Source organism: Atheta coriaria, unplaced genomic scaffold (genome assembly GCF_025399875.1).
Source record: "Atheta coriaria isolate IRGN ID8LTWV9N9 unplaced genomic scaffold, Caltech_Dcor_3.1 hic_scaffold_4_pilon, whole genome shotgun sequence".
Taxonomy (NCBI): Eukaryota; Metazoa; Arthropoda; class Insecta; order Coleoptera; family Staphylinidae; genus Dalotia; species Dalotia coriaria.
The window spans coordinates 1041542-1067999 of NW_027045446.1; the positions used below are offsets into that span (position 1 = coordinate 1041542).

The 26458-nt window shown below is 36.5% G+C and overlaps 2 protein-coding genes across 5 annotated transcripts; both read left to right on the forward strand.

Annotated features, from left to right (window-relative positions):
• Positions 1 to 64: 64 nt before the first annotated feature.
• On the forward strand, positions 65 to 1723 carry LOC135791284 (E3 ubiquitin-protein ligase RMND5A-like). Of its 2 annotated transcripts, none has more exons than XM_065301647.1 (4): positions 65 to 375; positions 439 to 1265; positions 1322 to 1476; positions 1563 to 1723. In XM_065301647.1, the coding sequence occupies exons 1-4, from the start codon at positions 240 to 242 to the stop codon at positions 1630 to 1632; spliced, it is 1188 nt and encodes a 395-aa protein (XP_065157719.1). In that variant the 5' UTR covers positions 65 to 239; the 3' UTR covers positions 1633 to 1723. The 2 variants fall into 2 exon arrangements, with proteins under 2 accessions (XP_065157719.1, XP_065157720.1); XM_065301648.1 differs by having other exon boundaries at positions 67 to 375; positions 1569 to 1723.
• A 672-nt stretch (positions 1724 to 2395) lies between these two features.
• On the forward strand, positions 2396 to 25283 carry LOC135791279 (uncharacterized). 3 transcript variants are annotated; one of them, XM_065301640.1, is made up of 12 exons: positions 2491 to 2546; positions 2668 to 2684; positions 6463 to 6687; positions 20171 to 20290; positions 20558 to 20741; positions 20799 to 21047; positions 21110 to 21358; positions 21419 to 21678; positions 21745 to 22039; positions 22106 to 23840; positions 23943 to 24316; positions 24420 to 25283. In XM_065301640.1, the coding sequence occupies exons 3-12, from the start codon at positions 6485 to 6487 to the stop codon at positions 24780 to 24782; spliced, it is 4032 nt and encodes a 1343-aa protein (XP_065157712.1). In that variant the 5' UTR covers positions 2491 to 2546; positions 2668 to 2684; positions 6463 to 6484; the 3' UTR covers positions 24783 to 25283. The 3 variants fall into 3 exon arrangements, with proteins under 3 accessions (XP_065157714.1, XP_065157712.1, XP_065157713.1); XM_065301641.1 differs by lacking the exon at positions 2668 to 2684 and having other exon boundaries at positions 2497 to 2546; XM_065301642.1 differs by lacking the exon at positions 23943 to 24316 and having other exon boundaries at positions 2396 to 2684; positions 24420 to 24584.
• Positions 25284 to 26458: the final 1175 nt, after the last annotated feature.

Consider the following 26458-nt stretch of genomic DNA (forward strand, 5'->3'; position numbering starts at 1 on the left):
GTGGGGGTTAGTGATACTGATACGTGATTGGTCAACCACGCGCTGTACTTTAAAACCTCCTGTAGAATAATTCAACGTATATGCAACCCTGCATACATCGAAAATGACAAGTCACGAAAACAAATGTTGAGTCTCCGTTAGCAAACAACAACAATAGACCATAGCTGCTTACAACTCGTAAATCTCGTATATCCTCGAAAGTGCGTCGTGGTGCGTTACTAGCCAAAATCCCATCAACAATGGACGCCTGCTACGCAGTAGAAAAAGAAGTCGATCGTGTCCTCTCCAAGTTCCAAGGCATCGACGACCATACAACGCGTTCACTACAAGACCTCATCGATACCGTTGAATATCTCCGAAAAGAATGGTCCACCAGTAAGCTAAATCACCCACAACCATCATATCTCTATTTATCAATAAATAATTCTAATCATTTAGCCCCGGCAGAGCACGAGATGACCGCAATACAAAAAGATGTCCTCAAACAAACAATGACGAAAATCAAAGACACTGTCATGCATCTCGCCACAGATCACCGCGATCTGCACGGCACCGTCTCCAAAGTAGGCAAAGCAATCGACCGTAACTTCGTCCCGGATTTCTCATCAACCACCAGCAAAGATGACATTTTCAACACACCAGACAAAGTGGAATTGGTCAACAAAGTCATCATACAACACCTACAGAGACATGGCTTCTATGAAGTGGCTGATATTCTCATGGGTGAAGCAAATGTAGCACTGGAACACAGCGATAAAGAATGTTATCTGGAATTGAATCATATTCTCGATGCACTGCAGCAACACAAACTGGATCCGGCTCTGCATTGGGTAGAAGTACATCGAGATGCATTAGCAATGAATAACTCATCGTTAGAGTTTAAATTACACCGACTTAAATTCATAGAGTTGATAAGACAAGGCCCGCCGGCGCAGAATGAAGCAATCGGATATGCACGCACGCATTTCAAACAATTCGTGAATAGACACGAAAAAGACATACAATCACTCATGGGATTGTTGTTATACGTTCCGAATGGCATTGATAACAGTCCTTATAGTTGTCTGTTGGATAGGGAGGAATGGGTGGATGTCTATGAGATATTTTTGAAAGATGCGTGTACTTTACTCGGAATCAGTGTGAATTCACCACTGACGACTTGTGTCAATGCTGGCTGTACAGCAATTCCTGCTTTATTGAGTATTAAACAAGTTATGATGCAGCGGCAGGTCTCAGGGATATGGAATGGCAAAGATGAATTACCTGTAAGTAAAATTTTTAATATTTTTTTTGATAAAAATGACGAAATGTTGATTTTTAGATTGAAATTGATCTTGGTAATGATTCCCGGTATCATTCGATGTTTGCTTGTCCAATTCTCCGCCAGCAGTCGACGGATATCAACCCGCCGATGAGATTAGTCTGCGGACACGTTATATCTCGTGATGCGCTCAATAAATTGTGTAATGGCAGCAAGTAAGTATCAAAATAATGATTTTTATTTAGTTTTTTTGTGGTATTCGTAGTCGAACACATCAATTTATAGTATTTGTTACCTTTATTTTTAGGATGAAATGCCCGTATTGCCCTATGGAACAGAGTCCGACCGATGCGCGTCTTATCATTTTCTAAATTCATTTTTTTCATGTACACATCAGCTACACTACACTTCCACTTACAGTAAAATAATAGATCTCTGACGATTTGCAGTTTGTAGGTGAGTTATGTAGATGAAGAATATTGGACTTAGCATAGGATGGAATAACAGATATATGCATTGTTTTACAGTTTACACTTTATAAAAGAGTCTGGTGTAATAAAATATTAATATATTTAGTAAAAGTAAGAAATTTTATGGTTTCAGTTGCAAAAATCATGTTTTTTGCATTTTTGGTAAGTTTTATAGTTTAATTATTTTAATTTATGTGATCACTCTGTATATCCTGACTGTTTTTTGTTGTCTAACAGGTATTTTGTTGCTGTTTGTGACTTGTACACATTTTTGTCGACGAATTTCCATTGGTCCATCTCGTTTGGTGACGATGAAATCTTTGATGCCTTTCAGGCCTTTGATTCCTTTGACATCGTCTTGTGTACATGTTCTATCACGGACAATAGTGTACACTGTCGAAATAGGTCTTTTTCTGCATCTAAAAATCCCAGAAACGCATTTTCCTTCATCATACATGCATATTATTGAAAACTATCAAAAACTGCTCATTTATTGTTCGTGACGACTGCAACTGTTGTTAATTATATTAATTTTTTGTTCTAGAATGAATTTTCTTCTGTTTTTCATCAGTACCAACCAACAGATTGATTTTTCCTTGGGTTTTCATCACTTTACATAACAGTAAACCTATTTTAGTCTCACCATTTGCCCACAGATGGCGCTACGTGTATTGTTATTGCATTTAATTCTCCTGCACGACCTGCAAGAGTAAGAAGTATATTCCTGCACGGCCAGTCTGTGCGTACGCGTCGCGCCGTGTAGTCGCGTGTCTCTTCGTGCCAAACAATCCAACGTACGATAGAAAAAACGTGAGGTAAATGATGCACGCCCGATCGACACTTGTTTTGTTTTGTTTGTTATCATCCGTGTGATTGTTTTGCGCGCGTTGGTATTAAATGGATGTTGGATTTATTCACGGCCATAAACACACACAGAGCGTTGATTTCCACAGGTAATAATTCATTAAATATTATGCAGTTTGTGTTTGTTGTTGGATGATTTCATTGTGGGCTTATTTGTTATTCAATGTATTCAATCTGCGGAGGTCACATCCGCGCGCGCCGAGTGCGGAGTGCTGAGTTCATTTTCATTTATGTCTTTATAACAACGACACAACAATCGCCTGCAACTGCAACACGCTCGGTGGTCATTACTCCTGCACTTGCAGGACGCTTGAAAATGCGCAATTAAAGCAGAATAAGACACTTTAATATGCAGGTTGTGCTGCACAAAAGTGAAAGGTAACACTTGGCGTCCAGATTCTGTAGACGTGCAAAAACACAAGCGTTGATCTAATGTCTGCATCTATTACAAATCAATATTGTGATAAGACTCAAAGTCATGCAGACACCAGAACCAGACGTGCCTAAAAACTTATAGACTGAGTTTTTTTTTTTCATCGTGAAGTGTTTTTTGTTGTGTGTATAAGTCTGGGGCAAGTACTCGCAGAATATTCTGTAATGTCTCTCTGGAAAGGTAATTTAATGGAGAATAAACGTTGAGTTTAGTTGAGTGTGTACAATTTGGAGTTATTGAGTAATTGGGGTGTAAGTGGAAGTCTGCACTCACAGCTAGGCACAGAAGTTTAAAGTTTTTTGTCGCGCGTTTTTTGCGATCGGATAACTTTTGAGAGAACAGTCTTAGAATATGGGGGAATATCTTAATTTGAAGATAATTTCTTTGGGCATTATATTGTTTTTGACTAAAAAGTTTTTATCAAGTATCTAGGGAGTTACAAGACTTTAAATGGGAAAAAGCAGGTTTAAAATTACGCTATTTTAAGAATTTTAGTTATGCAACTTTGCAATCCTGTAACTTTTTATAGAATTATGTTAGGATTTTGGGGAATATTTCAATTTATAGATAATTTAATTGTGAATTATATTGTTTTAGTTTTAAAGATTTTCATCAAATTTTTAAAGAGTTACAAGAGTTTAAATGAGAAAAATCAGGTTTAAAACTACGCTACTCGAAGAATTTTTGTTTTGCAATTTTGCAATCCTGTAACTTTTCATAGGATTATGTTAGGATTTTGGGGAATATCTCAATTTATAGTTAATTTAATTGAGAATTATATTGTTTTTGTCTCAAAGATTTTCATCAAATTTTTAAGGAGTTACAAGAGTTTAAATGAGAAAAATCAGATTTAAAATTTCGCTACTCGAAGAATTTTTCTTTGGCAACTTTGCAATCGTATAACTTTTAATAGAATTAAACTAGAAAATTGGGAAATATCTCAGTTTATAGCTAATTTAATTACGAATTAAATGATCATTAGTTCAATTTAATAAATTAATTTTTATGGAAGTTACAAAGCATTAAATGAAAAAAAAAATGCAAGTCTGGATGATGACAATTTGTAATCACTTAAAATAAAAATAGAAATAGCGCCGTGAGAAAATGAAAATGTCGCCTGCAGCAAATAAAATAAAAGATGGTAAAATCCACCCAAGGTGGCGCAGTACCGCAGTGATATTATTAATAGTGGCGGCTTTAGTTTGCGGGGTTCACCAGGGTCGACCGGGTGCGTAAGTATAGTCCCTTCGCTCGTCTCCCCGCCGCTACACTTTCCAACCACCCACAAACTCCCCAAGTTGGTTTTACAACCCTACCAGCCTCTCCGATGTGATTTATTACGCCGTGCGCGTATTTTTATTATTTCGTCGTCACGACTGGATTCTCACCAGCTACAATTTACGAAATTGTCGCGCTGGTTCCATATTTAATTTGGTAAATGTGCACTTTCGGTCTAAATATATAACGCGGATGAGCGGCGGCGCAGCGGAGGGACGCAAAGACGAAGATGTTGTTGACGCTTCTATTTTCCGGCGCGTTTAGGTGTACCTGTTATTTATAATTAGATGAAAGTCGACGCAGTGCGGTGGCAACCCCACAGTTTGCCCCCAGACTCAGAGCGCAGCTCGAGCTTGAAATTGGAATCGAGTTAAATCTTATTATTTTAGCCGAGTTTATGTTAAATTTGCGCTTTATGCGCGCAGGGAATTGCTGGAAAAGTTCATATTACTCTGTTTTTGCTTAAATTACTTGTAAAAATATCGCAGAGTATAGAATTACTTAGTTTTACAGCCGTTTTACTGAAACAATATCGTTTTTATCATTGAAATCAATTTTTTTGTGAGGTACGGCATGAAAAACGTATAAATTAGTAGTTGTAGTGTTAAGTAATTTAATTATCTTTATTTTGAATGATATATGAGTAAAATTGAACAACACGTTCGGGAATTATTTATAATTTTGTTAAAAAAGTCTAAAATTTTATTTTTATTGCAAAATTTATTATTTTTGCTTATAACACCCTGTAGAAGCAATGCAGAAACATAAATTTGATATCATTTTATTCGTCTTTTACTACTTTTTAATTGTATATAAAATTTATAAATGTTTAAACAAAAATCACAAAGTTATTAACATTTTACTAAACAAATCCAAGAAAAAACTTGATATTTTTTTATAAAACTCGTATTTTCCCAATTAAAAACATAAAAACTTCACAAAAATACATATAAAATAGTAGAATATAAACAAATAAATGAAATAAAATTGAAACAAGTAATTTTACACCTGTACGAATAAAATTACAGGACTTTAAACTGAGAGGTCAAGTTTAAAATGTATTCGTACTCGTAATTCGTATGTGTTTCTGTCGATATTGTTAATACCTGATGTCTGATATTATTGTACTTTGATCGCGAAAGTATTGCCACCGCCGGCGACTTTCCAGCAGCAGCAGGAGTGTCCGCTGCAGTATCCAACACACCTGGTGTTAAGTTAAAAGTTAGAAGAGAAAGTAGCGGAATACACCGCACAACACAACAACAACGAAAAACAAACGAAATACTACTATACGCATAGCATACTCGTGGATTAAGTTACGCTCAGTCGCTCAGTTACACTGTTACACATTTTTATTAGTCGAAACAATTCCGGTTGCGCTATTGTCATCATCAAGCCTCAAGTTCCCATGGTAACATAATAACTTGACTTCTTCTACAAAGTGTAAAAAATTTGTTTTTTGCGTGTAATTTTTGGTAGAATTTACTGGGGAACAAAATTTTGAGTTTATTTTGAGTGTTTTTGAATTTATTTTAAATATTTATTATATTTTTGATAATATAAGTTGCTATTTTGGAATTATTTGAATTTTAGTGCAAAATTTTGATATTTTTTTACTTTAAATGGATTTTTTTCGTTGAAAAAACATTAAAAATTATTAAATTAGTAGTAACAGTGATAAATAATTAAATTGCTTTTAATTTGACACTTAAAGTAGTTAAATGGAATAATTTATTCGTGAATTATTAATAATTTTGTTGAAAAAGTAGAAAAATCGTAATTTTTATGACAAAATTTAATATTTTTGCCTTTAACACCCTGTAGAAATATCTAAATTTATAAATTTTTATACTATTTAAAATATTATGAAATTCTCTTTAATTTGACACTAAATTTAGAAAAATTGAACAAAAACTCTAAGAATTATTCACTATGAAAGTTTCAGTTTGATTTTAACTTCTACAAAGTGTATAAACAAATTTTGTTGTATATATAATGTGTGCATGGGTGTAAAAATAATGCAATCGTGCGTGAAATCCTCATCGATGTGGCCTTCCCTTTTCCGATTTCCATCCGCTTCACAAAGCCTGCTTTTAGTCTTTGGCGACATAATTATTAACATGTGTACAAGACTAAAATTAGATTTTCATTTTCAGCGTGTGAAGCGGCGTGTGCGTAATGCTCTTACAAGCACAGGCGGCGCAGGCGGCTGTGCCGACGTTGGCCGCCACCGGGCACTCGGGAGGCGGCAGTGTCGGCAAGGCAGCGAGTATTTTCAATGGTCTCGGGCATGCTGAGGCCAGAGCACATATGCTTGACTATGCACCGGCGCCTGGATGGACTGTGCATGTCAACAAAGATGGCCGACTTTATTATTGCAAGTAAGTGCATAGAAAATTCCGCCCAACTTTTAATTGCTTTGCCGAAAACGTAATTTTCTTATTTCGGGTACTTATTATTTAATTACTCGGCTTTCCTCATCGCGCATATTAAATATTTCGTGTTGTGTGCGAGTTAAATTTAAAATTCAAATCTTAATACGCTGGGGAAGTGCGAGAAGACGAGGCGCAGGCGCGTGTCGCCGCGCACTGATTAGATAATTAAATAATGAAACTTCCCTCCCTGGTGCCACACGTAATTTCGGCGAAAAGTTTTAATTAGAAACGTTCGATATCAAAAACAGAACGAGTTTATGTTTTTTGCTTATAATTTTTGGCAGAGTTCCCCCGGGGACGGAAATTTTGGGTTTACCTGAGGTGTTTTTGTACACTTTTTCATTATTTGGAATAATTTGGGTTGTACCTGTCGCTATTTTGGAATTATTTGAGGTTTTTGTTAGTTTTTGGCCATTAAATGGCTGTTAATACCTTAAAATTATTTTTATTTACAAATATTCTTTCTGGTACACCCTGTATTTCTTTTATTAATGGTACTTTTGGTAGATTTTCTGATAGTATTTGTTCACAGCACTCTAAAAAATTAATTTTTGTGAATTTATTAGTATTTCTCACATTTCTGGAATGAGAATTGCATTTTCTTAAAAAACACTCTGAATCTTTTGAACTATTAGTACCTTTCTAATTTTCTTTTTAGTTTTTGTAAGATAAAGAGTTCTTCTTTAAATTTTGATATTTTGTTCACCCATAAACCATCGACAAACACTCGGGAGCAACCGAAAATGACATTTTACAATAAAATATGCATTTTGCGTACAAAACACTCTGTATCTTTTAAACTATTAGTACCTTTTCAATTTTCTTTTTAGTTTTTGTAAGATAAGGAGTTCTTCTTTAAGTTTTGATAATTTGCCGACTCTAAAACAATCGAGAAACACTCTGGAGCCACTGAAAATGACATTTTACAATAAAATATGCATTTTGCGTACAAAACACTCTGTATCTTTTAAACTATTACTACCTTTTCAATTTTCTTTTTAATTGTTGTAAGATAAAGAGTTCTTCTTTAAGTTTTGATGTTTTGCCGACCATAAAACCATCGAGAAACACTCGGGAACAACAGAAACACACATTTTTCAATTAGATGCGCATTTGGCGTACAAAACACTCTGTATCTTTTAAACTATTAGTACCTTTTCAATTTTCTTTTTAGTTTTTGTAAGATAAAGAGTTCTTCTTTAAGTTTTGACATTTTTCCGACTTAGAACAATCGAGAAACACTCTGGAGCCTCTGAAAATGACATTTTACAATAAAATATGCATTTTGCATACAAAACACTCTGTATCTTTTAAACTATTAGTACCTTTTTAATTTTCTTTTCACTTTTTATAAGATAAAGAGCTATTTTTTAAGTTTTGATTTTATTTTTGATATTTTCTTCATAAAACACTTTGTATTTAGTTAATTAACATTTGTATTGCAGTTTTCTGTATTCAAAATTCAATTTTTTATCCGGAAAACATTTATATATTTGCTGAGAATGCAATTCGAAGCTAGAATTGTAAATACAATCTACGTATCTAATATTTCCTCCCGTTCCTTTGAGTTTGCGAGTGTTGAGGGGTGGCGTCTCCAATTCGAGATGAAATTTAGATGGCTGACGCAATGTTTGCGTGTACAGCGCGAAATTTGCAATTTTCATCGAGCTGTATAAACATTGCTCATCGCTGCAAACTGGATTCGAACTTCCGGCCGTCCGAGCTTTCATACTCATAATTCTCGTACTGTATCTGGCTGCTGCTGCGCGATGCTGCGCGATGGTGGTGGTGGAGAAAAACGATATTACATTTCGTCTCTCCGGAAAGCTTCATCTTGTTTGAGATGCGCCTCGAAAAGATGAGAAGCAGATAACTATTTGCGGGTGGGCAAGAATGCGACGGTATAATTTCCACCCTCTCCGAGTGCTTTGCGGTGAACCCCTCCAACATCCTTTGACTCTCACTTTACCAGCCGTTTAAGTTTCCTCTCGCAGACTTTGTGATTTTCACAACTAAACTCAAATCGACAAACATTATTCGAGCAGGAGCTTCGATAAATTATTCTATAAATTGTATCCTACTATAGTTGATGGGTGTCGTAACACTTGCAGGGGATATAAATATAATAAGGGATGATGAGATTCCATTTCGTGCGCGAAATGGTGGAAAGAAACAGACGGTTCGCATTTTTTCGTTATCGCTACTTTCCCCCATTCGTACGATTAAATTATTTCTCGTAAAATGTCGTCGGGGGATTACTTTAACGTCACTCATCTCAAGACATGGGTTTTATGGATATTTTTAGATTTTTTCGAATATTTTGGGCGGGAAAATATTCAAAAAGCATTAAAATCTAACTTAACTTCCGGTAGACATTTTGGGACCAACATTTTTCGAATATTTTGGCGGGAAAATATCAAAAACCCATAAAAATCTAACCTAACTTCCGGTGGACATTTTGGGACCAACATTTTTTGAATATTTTGGCGGGAAAATATCAAAAACCCATCAAAATCGAACCTAACATCCGGTAAACATTTTGGGACCAAGATTTTTTGAATATTTTGGCGGGAAAATATCAAAAACTCATCAAAATCTAACCTAACTTCCGGTAGACATTTTGGGACCAATTTTTTTTTGAATATTTTGGCGGGAAAATATCAAAAACTCATCAAAATCTAACCTAACTTCCCGTAGACATTTTGGGACCAACATTTATCGAATATTTAGGTGGAAACATATGAAAAACCTCACAGAAATCTAACTTAACTTCCGGTGGACATTTCGGGACCAAGATTTTTTGAATACTTTGGCGGGAAAATATCAAAAACTCATCAAAATCTAACCTAACTTCCGGTAGACATTTTGGGACCAAGATTTTTTGAATATTTTGGCGGGAAAATATCAAAAACTAATCAAAATTTAACCTAACTTCCGGTAGACATTTTGGGACCAACATTTTTTAAATATTTTGGCGGGAAAATATGAAAAACTTATCAAAATCGAACCTAACTACCGGGAGCCATTTTGGGACCAATATTTTTCGAATATTTTTGCGGGAAAATATCAAAAACTGATCAAAATCTAACCTAACTTCTGGTAGACATTTTGGGACCAAGATTTTTTGAATATTTTGGCGGGAAAATATCAAAAAAACCCAAAAAATTTAACCTGACTTCCGGTGGACATTTTGGGACCAAATTTTTCGAATATTTTGGCGGGAAAATATCAAAAACTAACAAAAATCTAACCTAACTTCCGGTAGACATATTTGGGGACCAAAATTTTCACATTTTTGACTTTTTGAGTAAATTTTCCCTCCTACTAGTACATTATGCAATGCCTGACATGAAAACGGCACATGACGTACAGTTATGCGTGGAGCTTGTGGGCCTGCGATTAATGGCTGTTTGAGAATGCGTGTCACTTGCAGGCGGAACCACCCTTGACAAATATGACCCGCGGAGTTCGCCGCTGTGCACCTTTACTTCATCCAGCTGCGATAGATTTTCCGAATTCAAATTGGCCACGTGTGCAAAACTCAATAGCGGCGAGTGTGCTTCACCCTCTTCAATTCGCTTTTCCTGCCTCTCGTGCTCTGGGGCCAGCTGATGCTAAAGTAAAGGAAAACTCAGATTTACGTGATGTAAGCGCGGGGTAATTAGAAGTTGCTCGGGCAGACGTTTATCAGTGTAACATCACCGCAAAGTGTCGTTCAGGCTCCAGTGCTCTCGGGGATTTTATTGACTTGGGGTTGCTCACCTCAGGGCTTTTTCCGCTTCCACGAACTTACAATGGGAATGCTTGTAATCGATTGATCTATTTTTGGTTAACATTTAATTTGAGTTTGGCTGGAAATTTGGATTTTATTGTAGAAATTTATTTGATTTTCTATCTGATACACCTTGTATATTTTACATTGATTGTAGTATTCTGATAGTGTTTATTTATAGTGCTATTATTTAAATTATTTAAGTTTTTTGTTAGTTTATGGCTTTTAATTTTTTTTTTGCAAATATTCTTTCTGGTACACCCTGTATCTCTTGTATTAATGGTAGTTTTGGTAGATTATTGTATATAGTGTGTTCACAGCATTCTAGAAAATTAATTTTAATGAATTTGTTAGTAATTTTCACATTTCTACAATGAGATGTGCATTTGCGCTACAAAACACTCTGTATCTCTTAAACTGCTAGCACCTTTCTAATTTTCTTTTTACTTTTTATAAGATAAAGACTTCTTCTTTATGTTTTGAGATCTTACAGACCCTAAAACCATTGAGAAACACTCTAAAAATGACATTTTACAATAAATATTAATTTGGCGTGCAAAACACTCTGTATCTTTTAGACTATTAGTACCATTCTTATTTTCTTTTTAATTTTTGTAAGATAAAGAGCTCTTCTTTGAGTTTTGACATTTTACCGACCCTAAAACCATCGAGAAACACTCGGGAGCAACTGAAAATGATATTTTGCAATAAAACGTGCGATTTCTTTACAAAACACTCTGTATCTTTTAAACTATTGGTACTTTCCTAATTTTCTTTTCACTTTTTGTAAGATAAAGAGCTCTTCTTTAAGTTTTGACATTTTACAGACCCTAAAACCACCCAGAAACCCTCTAAAAATAACATTTGTCTTTCTGAATCACTCGGTATTACCCAAATTAATATTTTTCTCCTCCCGAGAATGTTATTAATGAATACTGATTAAACATGTGTGAACCCTCATACATCTCCTCGTGGCATACATTAATCATCGCAATAATCCGCCCGCCTCCACGTCAAAATTACATTTCATTTAGCGCGCGCGCCGAGAAGACTTGACTTTTCACGGCGTCCGTAAAGAAGTCCCTACAGACGCAGAAAAGATTATCCCAGATCCAAGAGCCACGGGGAAAGGAAACGAAACGAAACGCATCTGGCTCTCAATCTCCTTCAGTCTTACACTCGTTCAGACATCCAAGTCATCCCCAACTGGGAGAGCGCGCCGGGATATGTGCGCTTCCTGTTCGTAAGCTTCTTTATTTTGTTCGAAGTGAACAGACGGGGGAGAGCGTCGAGCTACTTTGCGTCGCGTTAATAAAACAGGGTCGACGTGCGGCGAAACATTTTCCCCATTTTCCGAATTGCTCTATTAACGTCGTTAGTTGACGCTTGGAGTAAAAACAGACGGGGTGGTACTTCTCCGGAATCCTCGCGTTCTACGTGCGGATTATTAGATTTTTGGATTGACCGAAAATGTGATCATTATACACGCGTTGAATTTAATGGGAATACGTGCGATGGTCACCCACACAAAGTGTCGATGTCGATGATTCATGGCGTAACGAGGCGTGCATTTAAACAATTGCGCCAACATCGGCCAACCGGCTAAAAAGCTAAAGCGGGACTTTCAACCAGCGCCATCATGCTAAGTGCGCGCGCTGTACTCGTACACAAACACACACACATACTCGTACATTCAACATTGAACACGGCGTGTATTTAAATTTCCATTTTGACTGACATTCCGCGCGCGCCGATGTACAGTTGTGTCGGTCGATGCGCGCTGCATTAATGCGATCGTAATGCATGTCCCGCTCGCTCATAAAACGTGTTTGCTAAAACGGGAGTTTAGGGCGGAAAAGAATTTAATTGCGAGAAAAATTTTTAACGCGCCGCACTTTTATTTTATTCGTTTTTACTTTTTTTTTCTTTTAGTTTTTCTGTGACCGACTGGGTGGAAAATCAATATTTAATATTCGTTTAATATTATGAATTTTAGTTTCTCTTTTATTATTTTATAATTTAATTGTTATTCTTTCAAATTTATTACTTTTTACTTGAGAAAATACGTACAACAAAATTTTATATTCCAAATCACTTTTTTTAAAATGAAATTTAATCAATAATTTGACGTAAATTATCTCCTAAATTATAAGAGTAATTTTAGTTTTTCTTTCATTATTTTGTAGTTTAATTGTTACTCTTTCTATATTTATTTCATTTTACCCCCTAAAAATTGCCTAATATCTTTAAAATGCCCTTCAAAGTAAAATTTTAATTATCTTTTTTCTGAAATTTTATTAAAAACTGCCTATCTCTTAAATTATTAGAGTAATTTTAGTTTTTCTTTCGTTATTTTGTTGTTTAATTGTCACTCTTTCAATATTCATTACATTTTACCCCTAAAAATTGCCCAATTACCTTTAAAATACCCTTCAAAATCAAATTTTAATTTTTTATTCGCTTTTTCCTGAGATTTTAGTAAAAAAATTGCATATCTTTTAAATTCTTAGAGCAATTTTACCTTTTCTTTCATTATTTTGTAGTTTCATTGTTATTCTTTTGATATTTATTACATTTTACACTTGAAAAGTTGTACAATTACCTTAAAATGGCCTTCAAAGTCAAATTTTAATTTTTAATTAACTTTTTTCTGTAATTTTATTAAAAATTGCATATCTCTTAAATTATAAGAGTAATTTTGATTTTCCTTTCATTATTATGTAGTTTAATAGTTACTCTTTTGATATTTATTACGTTTCACCCTCTAAAAATCGTCCTACACCCTTAAAATTTACTTCAAAGTCAAATTTTAGTTTTTAATTAACTTTTTTTCTAAAATTTTATTAAAAATTGCATATCTCTTAAATTATAAGAGCAATTTTAGTTTTTCTTTCATTATTCCATAGTTTAATTGTTATTCTTTAGATATTTAATACTTTTTACCCTGAAAATGTTATACAACCACCTTAAAATATCCTTCAAAGTCAAATTTTCCCGCTAAATTAATATTCATTTGCGGTTTCTCATTTTCTCATTTACCAGTCCCAACAATTTGCAAAATCAATGTTTAACAACATTGTATGCCTTCTAATTGATTAATTTTCCATTCGTGAGTTTTGTGCACTTACACTTTGGTACACTAGGGACGTGAGTAAGTAATTAATACGAAACTGAGTGCAGCTACTTAACCCTCGGCATGCCATTAACGTCGCTTCCTATGCCGAGTCATTTCGCGCCCACCCACCGCCATCCGTAACGTTTATTAGCCCGAATTAAATGCTCTAGTATGGTACACTTAGCGTAAAAATATTATTCGGTCAAACGAGTTGCGACATTGACATTCGGTTTGCATTCGCTTTGAAGAGGGCCGGAGTCGCAGTGATGCGTAATTGGACGAAGGTTTGATCTAGGGCGCGCGCGTGTGGAAGGATTTATTCGACCTTAATTTAAACAGATTGTCCCGATGTACTCGACCGCGCCAAGGGATTACACATTACACATTACAAGTGCGAATGGAGTTGGAGTTTTGTGTTTTGAGAGAAACATTCTGTATCTCTTGGTAAAAATAGGTTTAATGTTGCTATAAAAAAATCCCGGGTATTATTCTTGGGTAGAGTTGATATAAAATTCCATTTGGAATATATCAAACGCAAGGCACGTCAGGAAGGATACTATGGTCCTGTTGTAATAGATATATGAGATTTTCCTTCGCCCCAAAGTTTATTTCGGCTCATTTATATTTTACAGGAGTAATTTTAGTTTTTTTTTGGTTTATTTTGTAGTTTGTTTATTATTCTTGTGATATTTATTACTTTTTACTCTTGAAAATTTGTGTAATCACCTTAAAATGACCTTCAAAGTTTAATTTTAGTTTTTAGTTAACTTTTTTCTCACATTTTATTAAAAAATTGCATATCTTTTTAATTATAAGAGAAATTTTAGTTTTTCCTTCATTGCTTTGTAGTTTAATTATTATTCTTTTAATATTCATTATTTTTTACACTTGAACAATGGTATAACTACTTTAAAATACCCTTCAAAGTCAAATTTTTGTTCTTGGTTTAAAATTTTACGTAATTTTTTCAAAAAATTGGCATATTTTCCAAATTATAAAAGAAAATTTAGTTTTTCTTTTAGTATTTTACAGTTTAATAGTTACCCTTTATATATTTATTACTTCCTACTCTTGAATAATTATTTAAACATCTTAAAATGACCTTCAAAGTCAAATTTTAAATTCTAACTGACTTTTGTTTTAAGAAATTTTATTAAAAAAAGCATATCTCTTAAATTATAGGAGAAATTTTAGTTCTTCTTTTATTATTTTGTACTTTAATTGTTATTCTTTTAATATTTATTATTTTGTACACTTGAACAGTTGTAAAACTATATTAAAATACGCTTCAAAATATCCCGAGTCAAATTTTTGCTCTTGATTGAAAATTTTCTGTAATTTTTTCAAAAAATTGGCATATTTTCCAAGTTATAAAAGATATTTTAGTTTTTCTTTTAGTATTTTACAGTTTAATAGTTACCCTTTATATATTTATTATTTCTAACCCTTGAATAATTGTTTAAACGTCTTAAAATGACATTCAAAGTCAAATTTTAATTTCTAACTGACTTTTTTTCAGAAATTTTATTAAAAAAAGCATATCTCTTAAATTATAAGAGAAATTTTAGTTTTTCTTTTATTATTTTATAGTTTAATAGTTACTCTTTAGATATTTATTACGTCCTACCCTTGGAAAATTGTTTAACTACCCTAAAATGACCTTCAAACTCAAATTATCAATTTTTTTAATCAAAACAAACAAAAAACAAACTTTTTTTCCTTTGACGCAACTAAAGTTGTTGATTTTTTTGTCTTCTTTGATACACACAAGTTGTGTTGACTGCTACCTGCGACCATAAACGTTACAAACGCTAGAAGCGTCGAGTACACGAGTGGAAAACGCGTAAAAAGAGAAGAAGAGAAGCGAAGTACGGGCGTTGTCCGCATTTGAGTTTGCAGTGTCATCGACACACATATGACACTAGCACTAAACTCTGTACAAAATTCGCTCGATATTACCCAACTACCACAAACTAACGAAATATATTCATCAATAGAAACCGTCCGCGTTTAAATTTCACATATTTTTCTCATTCATTTAAATTCCCTGAATCCGGAGATAAATGTACACAAAAGAAACAGCGTCGCATGCAGCGGAAACACATTAAAACACATTACATAATCCACATGTTACGGTTACGCCACATTTTATATTATTTTTTGTTCTCGGTGCGCAACAAATTCCGTTTGTGATGTATCGACATGCGTGACGCGTCCAGCCGCCCCCGACTAATTTATATACAAACAGCACGCACATACATTTATTATTTAGTGACACGCTGCGCAGGAAATTGTACTCAGAGTGTAATTCGACGTTAAAAGGTGATTAATATAATTCCGAGTCGTTGTTTGTTGTTTGTTGTTTGTCGAGTGGCATTAAGACGTTTTGGTTTTAATGCTCGCTCAGTCTTGTCGTGCTGATTGTTTTGTTTTGTTGGATATAATTTATTCAAATTTATGGCGCGTTGTGTATTCGTGACACGTTCAAACGTTTATGTTGGCAGTTTTTGCTTTGCAAAGTTTGGGTTTGGGGGGCGCGCAAGAAATCATAGCGTGGGACCCAAGGGTGCAATTTAATCGCTTACGCTCGCGTCACTGGGGGGTAAAGACGAGTTGCCAACTTGTGTCAACTCTATAAATAAAGGTCGGAGTAAAAATCGTCGTGACTTGAATTTTTTTTTTTCTTTAAAGGGAAATAAAAATGTTTCGAGGGTTGTTTTAGGGTTTTTCTTTGATAGAAGTTGTTGTAAATGAGTTATACTTTTTGTTTATTTTATTTATATCTAGAAAAATACTTAGAAGTAGTTTTGAAGTTGGTTTAAAGTTGATTTTTGGTATTTTCTTTTGGAATTTTATAAACAAATTGACATATCTTGGAAATTATTAGTGTAATTTTATTTTTTCTTTTGTTATTTTATAGTTTAATACTTATTCTTTCGATAGTTATTATTTTCTATTCTTAAAATGTTGTATAACTACCCTAAAATACTCGTAAAAGTCAAAATTTAGCTTTTTTTAAATGAAATTTTACGAAAAATTGACATATCTCCGAAATTTTCAAACAAATTTCATTTTTTCTTTCATAATTTTATAGTTTATTAGTTACTTTTTCGATGTTTATTACGTATCACCCTTGAAAACTCCTAAAACCACCTTAAAATGCCCTTCAAAGTAAAATTTTAGCTCTTTTTCAACGAAATTTTATGAAAAATTGACATATCTCCTAAGTTTTAAAACAAATTTTATTTTTTCTTTCTTTATTTTATAGTTTATTAGTTACTTTTTTGACATTTATTACGCTTCACCCTTGAAAACTCTTAAAACCACCTTAAAATACCCTTCAAAGTCAAATTTTAGCTTTTTTCAACGAAATTTTATGAAAAATTGACATATCTCCGAAATTTTAAAACAAATTTCATTTTTTTTCTTTCATTATTTTATAGTTTATTAGTTACTTTTTCGATATTTATTACGTTTCACCCTTAAAAACTCCTAAAACCACCTTAAAATGCCCTTCAAAGTCAAATTTTCAACGAAATTTTATGTAAAATTGACATATCTCCGAAGTTTTAAAACAAATTTAAATTTTTCTTTCTTTATTTTATACATTATTAGTTACGCTTTTGATATTTATTACGTTACACCCTTGAAAACTCCTCCAACCACCCTAAAATGCCCTTCAAAGTCAAATTTTCCTCCCCAATTGTCGAATAAAGTGGGTTTTTATTTTTGCTTGTTTTTTTTTTCCTGTTTGCCTTCTGTTTGTCATCCATATGCGTATATGTTCATGATAAATCGACATTGTTTGACATCCTGACGTGAATGTACGCACGTCCGCGCACATCACGAGGGCGAGAGAAAAAAGCACCAACAACCGCGCGTTCAAATTTCTAAACCTTCGAATGCCTGCGCTATAGCTATAATTTAGGCGAAACCGCACGATGAATAACACATTCCGGTTTCCTCGTTTCGCCTTTCGTACAAAATGTGCCACTCGACACCGTCGTGAGTCGTGAATGGTTGCAATCCGTCTATGGCGGGGTTGGCAATGGTGGAGGCGCCGCGGTTAGCGTCGATTCGATTTACTGTCTGCAAGGTGACAACAAGTAAAACATTTTGCTTATATTCTAAAATTTTCTACATTTTGCATCGAGTTAATTTAATTAATTTTGCAGCACTCGACATTTTGTAATTTAGTTTTTACGTATCATGTGGTGCATACCAGCGTCTGAAATTAGGTTTTAATAAGATTCGAAGTCGATTGCGAGATTGTAGTCGTGGACGCTGCTGGCATCTTCTTATAATGAACTTTTGCGGAACAAAAAGGATTCGAGCGCGGCCGGGGCACGTCGCGCGTCGCACAACTTCCTTTCTTCCGGCCGGCGCCACCAGCGCGGAATATAAATTAACAAAGCGTAGGCGAGCGCCAAGCAAAACGCATCTCTGTGCTACGAAAAATTCGCTTCAGGGGGACCCCGCGCGGAATTAACTTAAAGTTTTTTCCGGTGCCCCTCAAGGCAAAGGAAATTAATTAACGCCTAGATAAATACGAACACAATTTACGATTTTTTGAAAATTTACGCGTAGAATAAAAACTTGTTTCCGCTTTGTTTTGTTCTGCGTGTCGAGTAAAAAAGGAGAAAAATCTCCGCCGTTAGTAATAATGAAGACAAATAATTTTCCTCGTCTGAGAGAGAGGAGGAAGTAAAGAAAAGTACATTAAGCGTCCACGGCCTAATCACCACTCTTCGACTGTTTGGGATTTTCCATCTCTTGGCCGATTTAGGTGAGGAAATGATTAATTTTTAAGCGCACGCGCTGCTGCCGCTGCCGCAGCGTGAACATTTATTGCTAAATGGCTAAATGCCTCCAAATCGAGCGCAGCAAACGGCCCGGATATTGGAAAAGTTCCGAGTTAAACGAGAAAACTACAAGTGAAACATTCATTCCACAAGAAACCCTCCGAATGAAACTTTTACATTGTAAATAAGTACCGTACGATTGTGTTTTACTCGAAATACAACCTGAAATACAAAAAAATTTGAGAATGAAAAGTTTATTTTGTCACTGTAGTAAAAAGCAATAAACTCGTTTTGCTTTGGTTCATGGTTCATTGTAGAGAAAACAAAGCGTAAACTTTTCTAATCTCTACGTGCGTGAGGATATGTGGGGGTGGTTTTTTTTCTCTCTCCTAGTCGTTCGTACGTCACCTGGATTAGATTTTAGCGTGCGACAACAAAAGCGGAAAGTTTTTATGCGCCTGATTTATGAAGCAGCAAATCTCACCGAGCGCGCTGATAGGCATCGCTTGTGCGCGGGATTTGTAAACAACCCTTAGTCTAGGGTAGTTTCTCGCGTCTAGTAGGTGCAATTTTATGGTTCGTCAGTGTCAAACAGGAGGAAACTAAGCGCTACGCTAGGTAAAGTGTGTTTAAAATGTTTTTTATTTACGAAAATTAAAATATTATTTTTTTTGTTTTTGAAATTTTTCATGCGCGTATTTCCTGTTTTCCTGTTGTATTTTCTGTGCGCATGTTTAGTAATTTTTGTCGTTGGTGAAATATCACCGCTGTCGGTGGCCGTGATTGATATCAAACCGATATGAGAACGTCGGAAAATATAGCCGCATTTTTATTTTTCGTTTTTTTTCCCTCTTTTTTTGTAATTTGGATCTAAAATAGGAAAAAATTTGTGCGCGGTCGTGACAATCGGTTGGGAGTTCGTTATGCTGCGCACGTAATATATTGTGGTCCCAAGTCTCAAGGAAATTCCACTGCCATGTTAAATTTACTCCTGATTCCCGCCCGCTGACAGTGGGTGTTCATATTTTACAACCCTGCGTTTTCTTTTGAATATTTTACCGGTTTTATTTAATTCTGCAAATTTGTACGTGAGTATTGTAAACAATACCAGCCCGGAAGTTGAATGTCGGAAGTGGGAAGTTGGAAAGGAGGAAAGGAGGACGGCAAGTGTGTCCCCGGGCCGTTATCCCATGTATCAGTAAATGCAATTATACCCGCCAGCCCGCCAGAGGTGCGTATTATCCACCCCTCAACACCCCCGGAATTCAGGGAGGTTGGTTGCGTTAATGATCGCAGTTTAAGCACTCCCCTTGGAGTTTCCTGCACGGCACCACACCGCAATATTGCTGCTGTGTGCGCTCGATTGGATTAACACCTCTCTGCCTACCCATGGATTTCATCGCACAAACATTTTTTATTTTCGGCAAAAATTAAAACTTTTATACTATTTTATTACACGCAGGGGTTGTGCGGGTTGTATGGGCTTTTACGGCGAACAATGGTGTCTAGCATCGAATGAGAGCCATTCAATAAAAGCCTCTTGTGGTGGTGGTGATGGCGGTGAAACCTGCTTAGTGGACTTTTGTGGTTTTGCACCCCCGTTGGGGTCCCGGTCCCAGGGATTACGCACAATCCGGACGCCACTTGAAAATTTATCGCCTGCGCGCTCTCTGCTTTTTGCGCCTGAAAGTGAATCGAGTGAATTCTTTTTTTAATGTGTTTCCGCTGTTTGTTTTACAGCCATGTGACGAAAACCGCATCGTGGTTGCCGCCGGCGGAAGCGTGGCGCGCCGGCGAGGACACACTACCCTACGGATGGGAACGCGCCCTCGACGATTCCGGGCGATCCTATTACATAAAGTAAGTCGATTGTTGCAATAGTAATCAAGTTAGGTTAGGTTATATTGATATAGGTTAGACAACCCAACACGCAATGTTTGCATGCTGATGACATTTGCCGGCATTGTGTGCACACGACTGCCAATTTCAATGTTTGCTCACTCGAGCGCAAATTGCATCGTATTCATACATCATAGCCGCACACCGCACATATTGATTTCCACAGATTACCATCAACTCCTGAATCATATTATATGTTTGTCGCATGACATCTGTTTAAATTTCCAGCCATGTGAACAAAACCACCACGTATGAGATGCCGGTGACGAGGGCTCTCCACCCGTCGGAAGCGCCTGAACCACGCAGTGTCACCTTGGATCGATCGGCGGCGTTGGGTTTCGGTTTTGTTGCCGGCTCAGAGAAACCCGTCATTGTGCGGTTCGTCACTGAAGGTGGACCTAGTGTAGATAAGGTACATTTTGAATCCATAAGTGATTTTTTTATTTTTATCAAATGATTTTTGTGGTAGTTATTGCCCGGTGACCAGATTATTGAGGTGAATGGTGAGGATGTTAAGATTGCGCCAAGGGAGCATGTTATTTCGTTGATCCGGGCGTGTAGTTCAACTGTAAGTTTAGTCGTCTGTCAGCCACAGGAACAGGCCGGCGCTCGCAAGTCCACGCTGTTATCAGCGAGCAAACGAGCGCGTCTCCGGACGAAACCAAGTCGTGTTCGATTCGCTGAGAGCGTCTGCGTTAATGGCGCTCCCCTATTTCCGGTACGAAGATAACCTAACCTACTTTAAGAACTAGTATTGTATTTTTTCTTGTTTTTCCACAGCCATCAGCGTTTTCTTTGGGGGATTTATGCGTGGCACCAATGGCGAATGTTTTGAAAGTGTTTCTGGAGAATGGTCAAACAAAATCGTTCAAATATGACGCGTGGACAACTGTTCAAGATGTCGTTGCGTCCTTGCAGGCGAAACTATGTCTCAGCGCAACTGAGCACTTCAGTCTGGTTGTTGAGCACATCAAATCGCTCAAACGAAATAAACTGACTCTACTTGATCCGGCTGATACTCTTGCACGAGTAAGTTTTTACATTTTGTGGGTTTTATGCGAAATAAAAATAAAATAATGTTTTTTATAGATAGCTTCACGTCCCGGCGCGCATAAACTTCGCTGTCTTTATCGGATAGCGTACGTTCCGACATCAGCAGCAGCGTTGGCACAATTAGACCTTGTCGCGCTGGACTATCTCTTCACACAGTGTTGTAATGATGTAATTCAGGAGCGATTTGCACCCGAGTTGCAATACGATACGGCTCTACGACTTGCCGCACTGCATGTCTATCAACATGCGCTTGCGAATAACATGCAAGCGTCAAAACTCACCGTTAAAACTGTCGAGTAAGTTCGTTTGTTTTTTTTTTTCAACTTGAGATATCATGATTAATTTATTGTTTGCGTGTTCAGGCGTGAGTTTGGTCTGGAGCGCTTCGTGCCCGCTTCACTACTCGAGAAAATGAAACGTAAAGAAGTGCGGAAATTAGTGGCGCATTTCCTTAAACTGCACTCGACTATGGCGGGTCCCGGCAAACAATTAACTGCCTTACAGGCAAAACTTCATTATTTGGACATTGTGAGTCAGTTACCGAGCTACGGAGCCAAGTGCTTCTCAGCGGGGCCCAAAGCGGACGTCATGGAGCGAGTGATACTCGTTAGTCCCAAGTTTGGCATTAGTCAAATTACAGGATCACGCAATTCAGTGGTATGCTGAACAAAATATCAACAAGCGAGGATTTAAATTAGATTAATTGTTTTTATTTCTATTTAGCCACAACCAATCGCCAACATTGAAGATATACGCAGTGTGGAAGTGCGTGCCGAAGATGAACTCATGCACAATGTGTGTATTCATCTCAAAAACGACCAAATTGTTTCCGTCACCTTGGAGGAACGTGATGCTAATGAATTAGTACTTGTTCTCAAAGGTTACTATCGCTTATCGACCGAAAACAATCTCATAGTGGAGAAAGAAGAGTCTGAAGTTTTGGAAGACTTAGCGCCGCCATATTTAAGCCAGCACAAGGTCGTCCCCGATAGGTGGAGTTATCTGAATCAGCAACAGGTAAAAAGTGTCATGTTTACAATCCCGCCGACATATCAACATCTCAATCGAAAGACCAATGGGTTGTACAACACGATGGGAAGGCAATCTAAGCCTCTGCTGACAGGTTTTAGTCTTGATAGTAACATGAACAGTTCGATTGTGAAGAATAACGAGATCAAGCGCGACGTGACGATTTACGAAGCGAAAAATGATTTTCTACGCGAGCAGTTGAAGTCCAGCGCTGAGTGGCAGGAGACTTCTGTTGATATTGAAAGCGATACAGATAGTCTCCCAACTGAAGAGCATACACTCCGCCATAGTGACTCTCTTTTACTATTGGCTAAAGGTGCAAAGGAGGATTCTGAACATCTACAATTTACTAATGCAGCGATAGAAATGTTAAGATCAGAGGTGAATTACTCTGAGAGTGATAACGATTCAGTTTACACTCCGCATAATTCCCCCAAGCATTTAAATAATGGCGGTGATAGTGAAATTGCAAATGGCGGAAAGTCACGCATTAGTTTTGGTCTGCATAGTCCTGATAGTTCCACGAATTGTGGAAGTCAAGGACAGGAGAGTCAAGAATTGCGTGCGTATTTAGAAAAATTGAAACAAAGTGAATCCTCGCGGGTGAATGATGATGTTAATTTATATTTTGACCCGGATATTATTGACCTGACAATGCTGCCTCCCCCTGGAACTCCTGATGAATTAGACGGAGCGTTACCTCCCGCTATAGACGTCCCGCCGCATTCTTTTGCTGATTCAATGGAGAAATTGAACAAATTGGGTGTGTTGCATGAGAATTTAGACTTGGAGGAGTTTCTTGCAAGTGTGACAATACTTCCGCCCACATTGAAAGTCACGCCTGCTGTTGAGTTAACCCCCGAAGAGATAATGTCGTATATTATCCCTCCGCCGCCGGATATCCGCGAAAGTCCGGAAGTTCCGCCCAAACCGCGCCGGGCCAGCGCTGGCACCGGCACGTTTTCTTGTTGTGGTGGTGGTGGTGATAAGAATAGTGATGATGGAGTTGTTGCATTACCACCACGGCGGGGATCCATTGAGGAAAAACCTCCCGATCGTCCACCGAAAACTGTCGCGGAACGACAGAGGTCTCAGTCGATGTTGTCAACATTTAAAGACTTTAAGGTATCTAAGGAGGTTCCACCTAAATTACCGCCACGTGCAGATGACAGTAGTCAACTTGGGCAAGCGCATTTGTTTCTTCCACCTAAGAAACCTCCATTGCCGCCATTACCGCCATTAGAAGTACTCAGAAGTCGTAAGAATACGTTGTCGCAGACTAAAACCACTCCGGAAGTACGAACGGCCGGCATTGGCTCGCCACACCTTCAACGCAATAAGAATATGTATAATGATCTTGACTTGGATGCTGAGAGTAATGTCAAAGTGGGTTGCACGGCAGTTAGTACACCTACATCACCATTTTTAGGTACGTAGGCTTTTGTTTTCTGTTATATTTACTACCTAGATTATTATTTCGTTGTTGGTTGGTTGTTAGTTGTTTTGGTGTTGACGGCATACGTTTTTGTAGGCCGCGGTGCACTGTTCACCGCGATACCCATAGATTCCCCCGATGGTCCCCGTATTACTACCACCACTACCGAGTACGTGAACAACGTTAACCAGTACGGTAGAAAGGACCTCAATAACGGCCACCATCTGCATTACCAGCATCACCATCATCACCAACAGCAGGTGGTAGCTGCAGTTGCATCCAATGTTAGAGACGTTAGTTGTAGCCGTATCAGCACGACCAACTCCTGCATGTCCAGTCGTGAGAACCTTCTCCAAAAAACCGACGCAGCGATGGCGAGCCTCCTAACTAGATTAGATCAAGTGGCTGCGCAGTGTCATAGTGCTCAAGCGCAAGGAGGTGGCCGGCATATGTCCGAGGAGAAGTTTCAAGTAAGTTTTTATTAGTTTTCTGGTTGATGGTTGTTTCATTGATGAATGTTTTGTTTTATTTTTAAAGTTTTATGTGTTTTCATCTATTTATACTTCTTTTCAGACGGCGAAAGATGAACTCACCACACAGTCACTCCAACTGGTCCATTCCAGTAAGATGTTGGTGATTGCCATGTCCGATACCACCCTGCCGGACCTCCCCGAGCATTTGGCGGTGTGTTTGACTATTCTTCGGCGTCTCACAGAGCTGTGCGCTGATTTAGCTGATCATACCACTGCTCCGCTCCAAACACGCAATCTTGTGCTCAAAGTTCATGATGTTACTGGAGCGTTCCGCCATCTTGTCGGTACCAATATTGATCGTACATCACCAGCTACCATTGAAGAGCATCTCGCAGGCGAAGCAGAGTCCCTTGCCGGCGTACTCACGACTCTTCTACGGAGTCTACGCGTTTTTTCGCCATAGCAAAACGCCAATCTAGTCTGAATGGGAATCATCACAATCATCTCACCAAATATTAAGCGCTCAATGTTTTAACAAATTAAAGCCAAGTCTGATATGCGACAATTCACCTCCATCTACTTCACTCCCAGACAGTTTTACAACAAATGCCAAAACTAACAAAGTTTACACATGTAAGAGATTGTTTGGGATTTAATTTTACATGTATATATATGATATCAAAGGAAATTCTTAAGAATTCAAAAAACTATAATGTGATAATATCGACAATTTGATTATAATTGTTTTAAATATGCTTAAAAATCAAAATATCATCAAATGCAAATATCAACAACCTCTAGTCAAGATATTATGATAATATTGAACATTTGTTGAGTGAAATGTGAGGAAGTACAAGTTTAAACTAAGTTACCTATTGATATTGTATATTAATTTCGATTTGTTTACGTTATATGTGTCTGACATTTCACTTGCGCCCAGTTTATCAATTGTTTTGTTTGTAATGTGTAGATTAAATTACGATTATCTCGCGAACCAAAAGGGCTACGGAAAAAAGGACAACATATTCTTAATCCTTACAAAATTCTCTACAAGATGGCACCCTTTTTGAAAAACGACAAAAAATGCATAAAAAAATTTAACGAAAAGATTTTGTTATAAAAAAGGCAAAAGATTTCTCTTTTTTATGTTCGAAATTAAAAATTGGAATTTTCAAGTTCTGTTTTCGGATTCTGATAAATAATTTAATTCTACATTGATTATTTTAGTCATGTTTTTTAATAACACTTGCCGTTTAGGCCCTACTGACATTTTTATTGTAATTTAATTGGTGACTAAACCTGACTTAGTTTGGGTGATTATTATCAAAACGGTTTATCTTAGAATAAAATTTTATTAAAATAAAGTATGTAAAATCTCATGTTCTTCAATAATTGATAATAAAATTCTCAAATTTCCAATTAATATTTTTTTGCTTAGAAAATGATAGAGATAACTAATAAACCAGTTTTTTGCACTTATCTTGAAAACCATCAGAGATAAAGAAAAACGGTTTTCATATTCGTATGTAGAATTAAATTTTACATTATATAGCATGTTAAAATGTTTACTTAGCAACACTTATGTAATAATTGAAAATGGTCAATAACTTGAAAACTAATTAAGATAGCGCAACCAAACCAAGATTAATGGATTCCTAGTCGTGTTTTACATCAGTTGGGAAAGTTTGGGGAAAATCGGAGAGGTGGTTTTATTTGATCAGTTTTGAATTTACCACTCATTTTCCGAAATATTGATTTTATCGAAAAACTGACTTCACATCTTTCATCCCCTGGGAAAACTCAATCGATTAGCGTTTTCCATTTTCTTCTAGCTTAAAGTTAATTTTTTGAGGCCTCAAAGAGTCAAGTGTAACCTCTTGATGCTTTTCGAGTGCTGTTTGGTCAACTTTCGAAAATGGGAAAACTAAATCTGCCATTTTATAGATCCTTATCACGACATGAACAAAATGAAGAAAGTTCTTTTCTAACTTTTTTACTTTCCGAGAAAATCGTGTGGGAAAATTTTGTAGGCACATGTTATATTTGAAATTTTTTAAATGTTATCTTATCTTGGATTTGATGCTGAGCATAATAGTGTTTTCGGTTTTTGTTTATCTCTTCTAGTTCCCGAGATAATTG

Coding starts and splice junctions, on each gene's coding strand:
- LOC135791284 (XM_065301647.1), top strand. CDS start 240: ATGGACGCCTGCTACGCAGTAGAAAAAGAAGTCGATCGTGTCCTCTCC. Junction 1,266..1,321: donor ATGGCAAAGATGAATTACCT/GTAAGTAAAATT, acceptor GTTGATTTTTAG/ATTGAAATTGATCTTGGTAA. Junction 1,477..1,562: donor AAATTGTGTAATGGCAGCAA/GTAAGTATCAAA, acceptor TGTTACCTTTAT/TTTTAGGATGAAATGCCCGT.
- LOC135791279 (XM_065301640.1), top strand. CDS start 6,485: ATGCTCTTACAAGCACAGGCGGCGCAGGCGGCTGTGCCGACGTTGGCC. Junction 6,688..20,170: donor GGCCGACTTTATTATTGCAA/GTAAGTGCATAG, acceptor TTTGTTTTACAG/CCATGTGACGAAAACCGCAT. Junction 23,841..23,942: donor ACCTACATCACCATTTTTAG/GTACGTAGGCTT, acceptor ACGTTTTTGTAG/GCCGCGGTGCACTGTTCACC.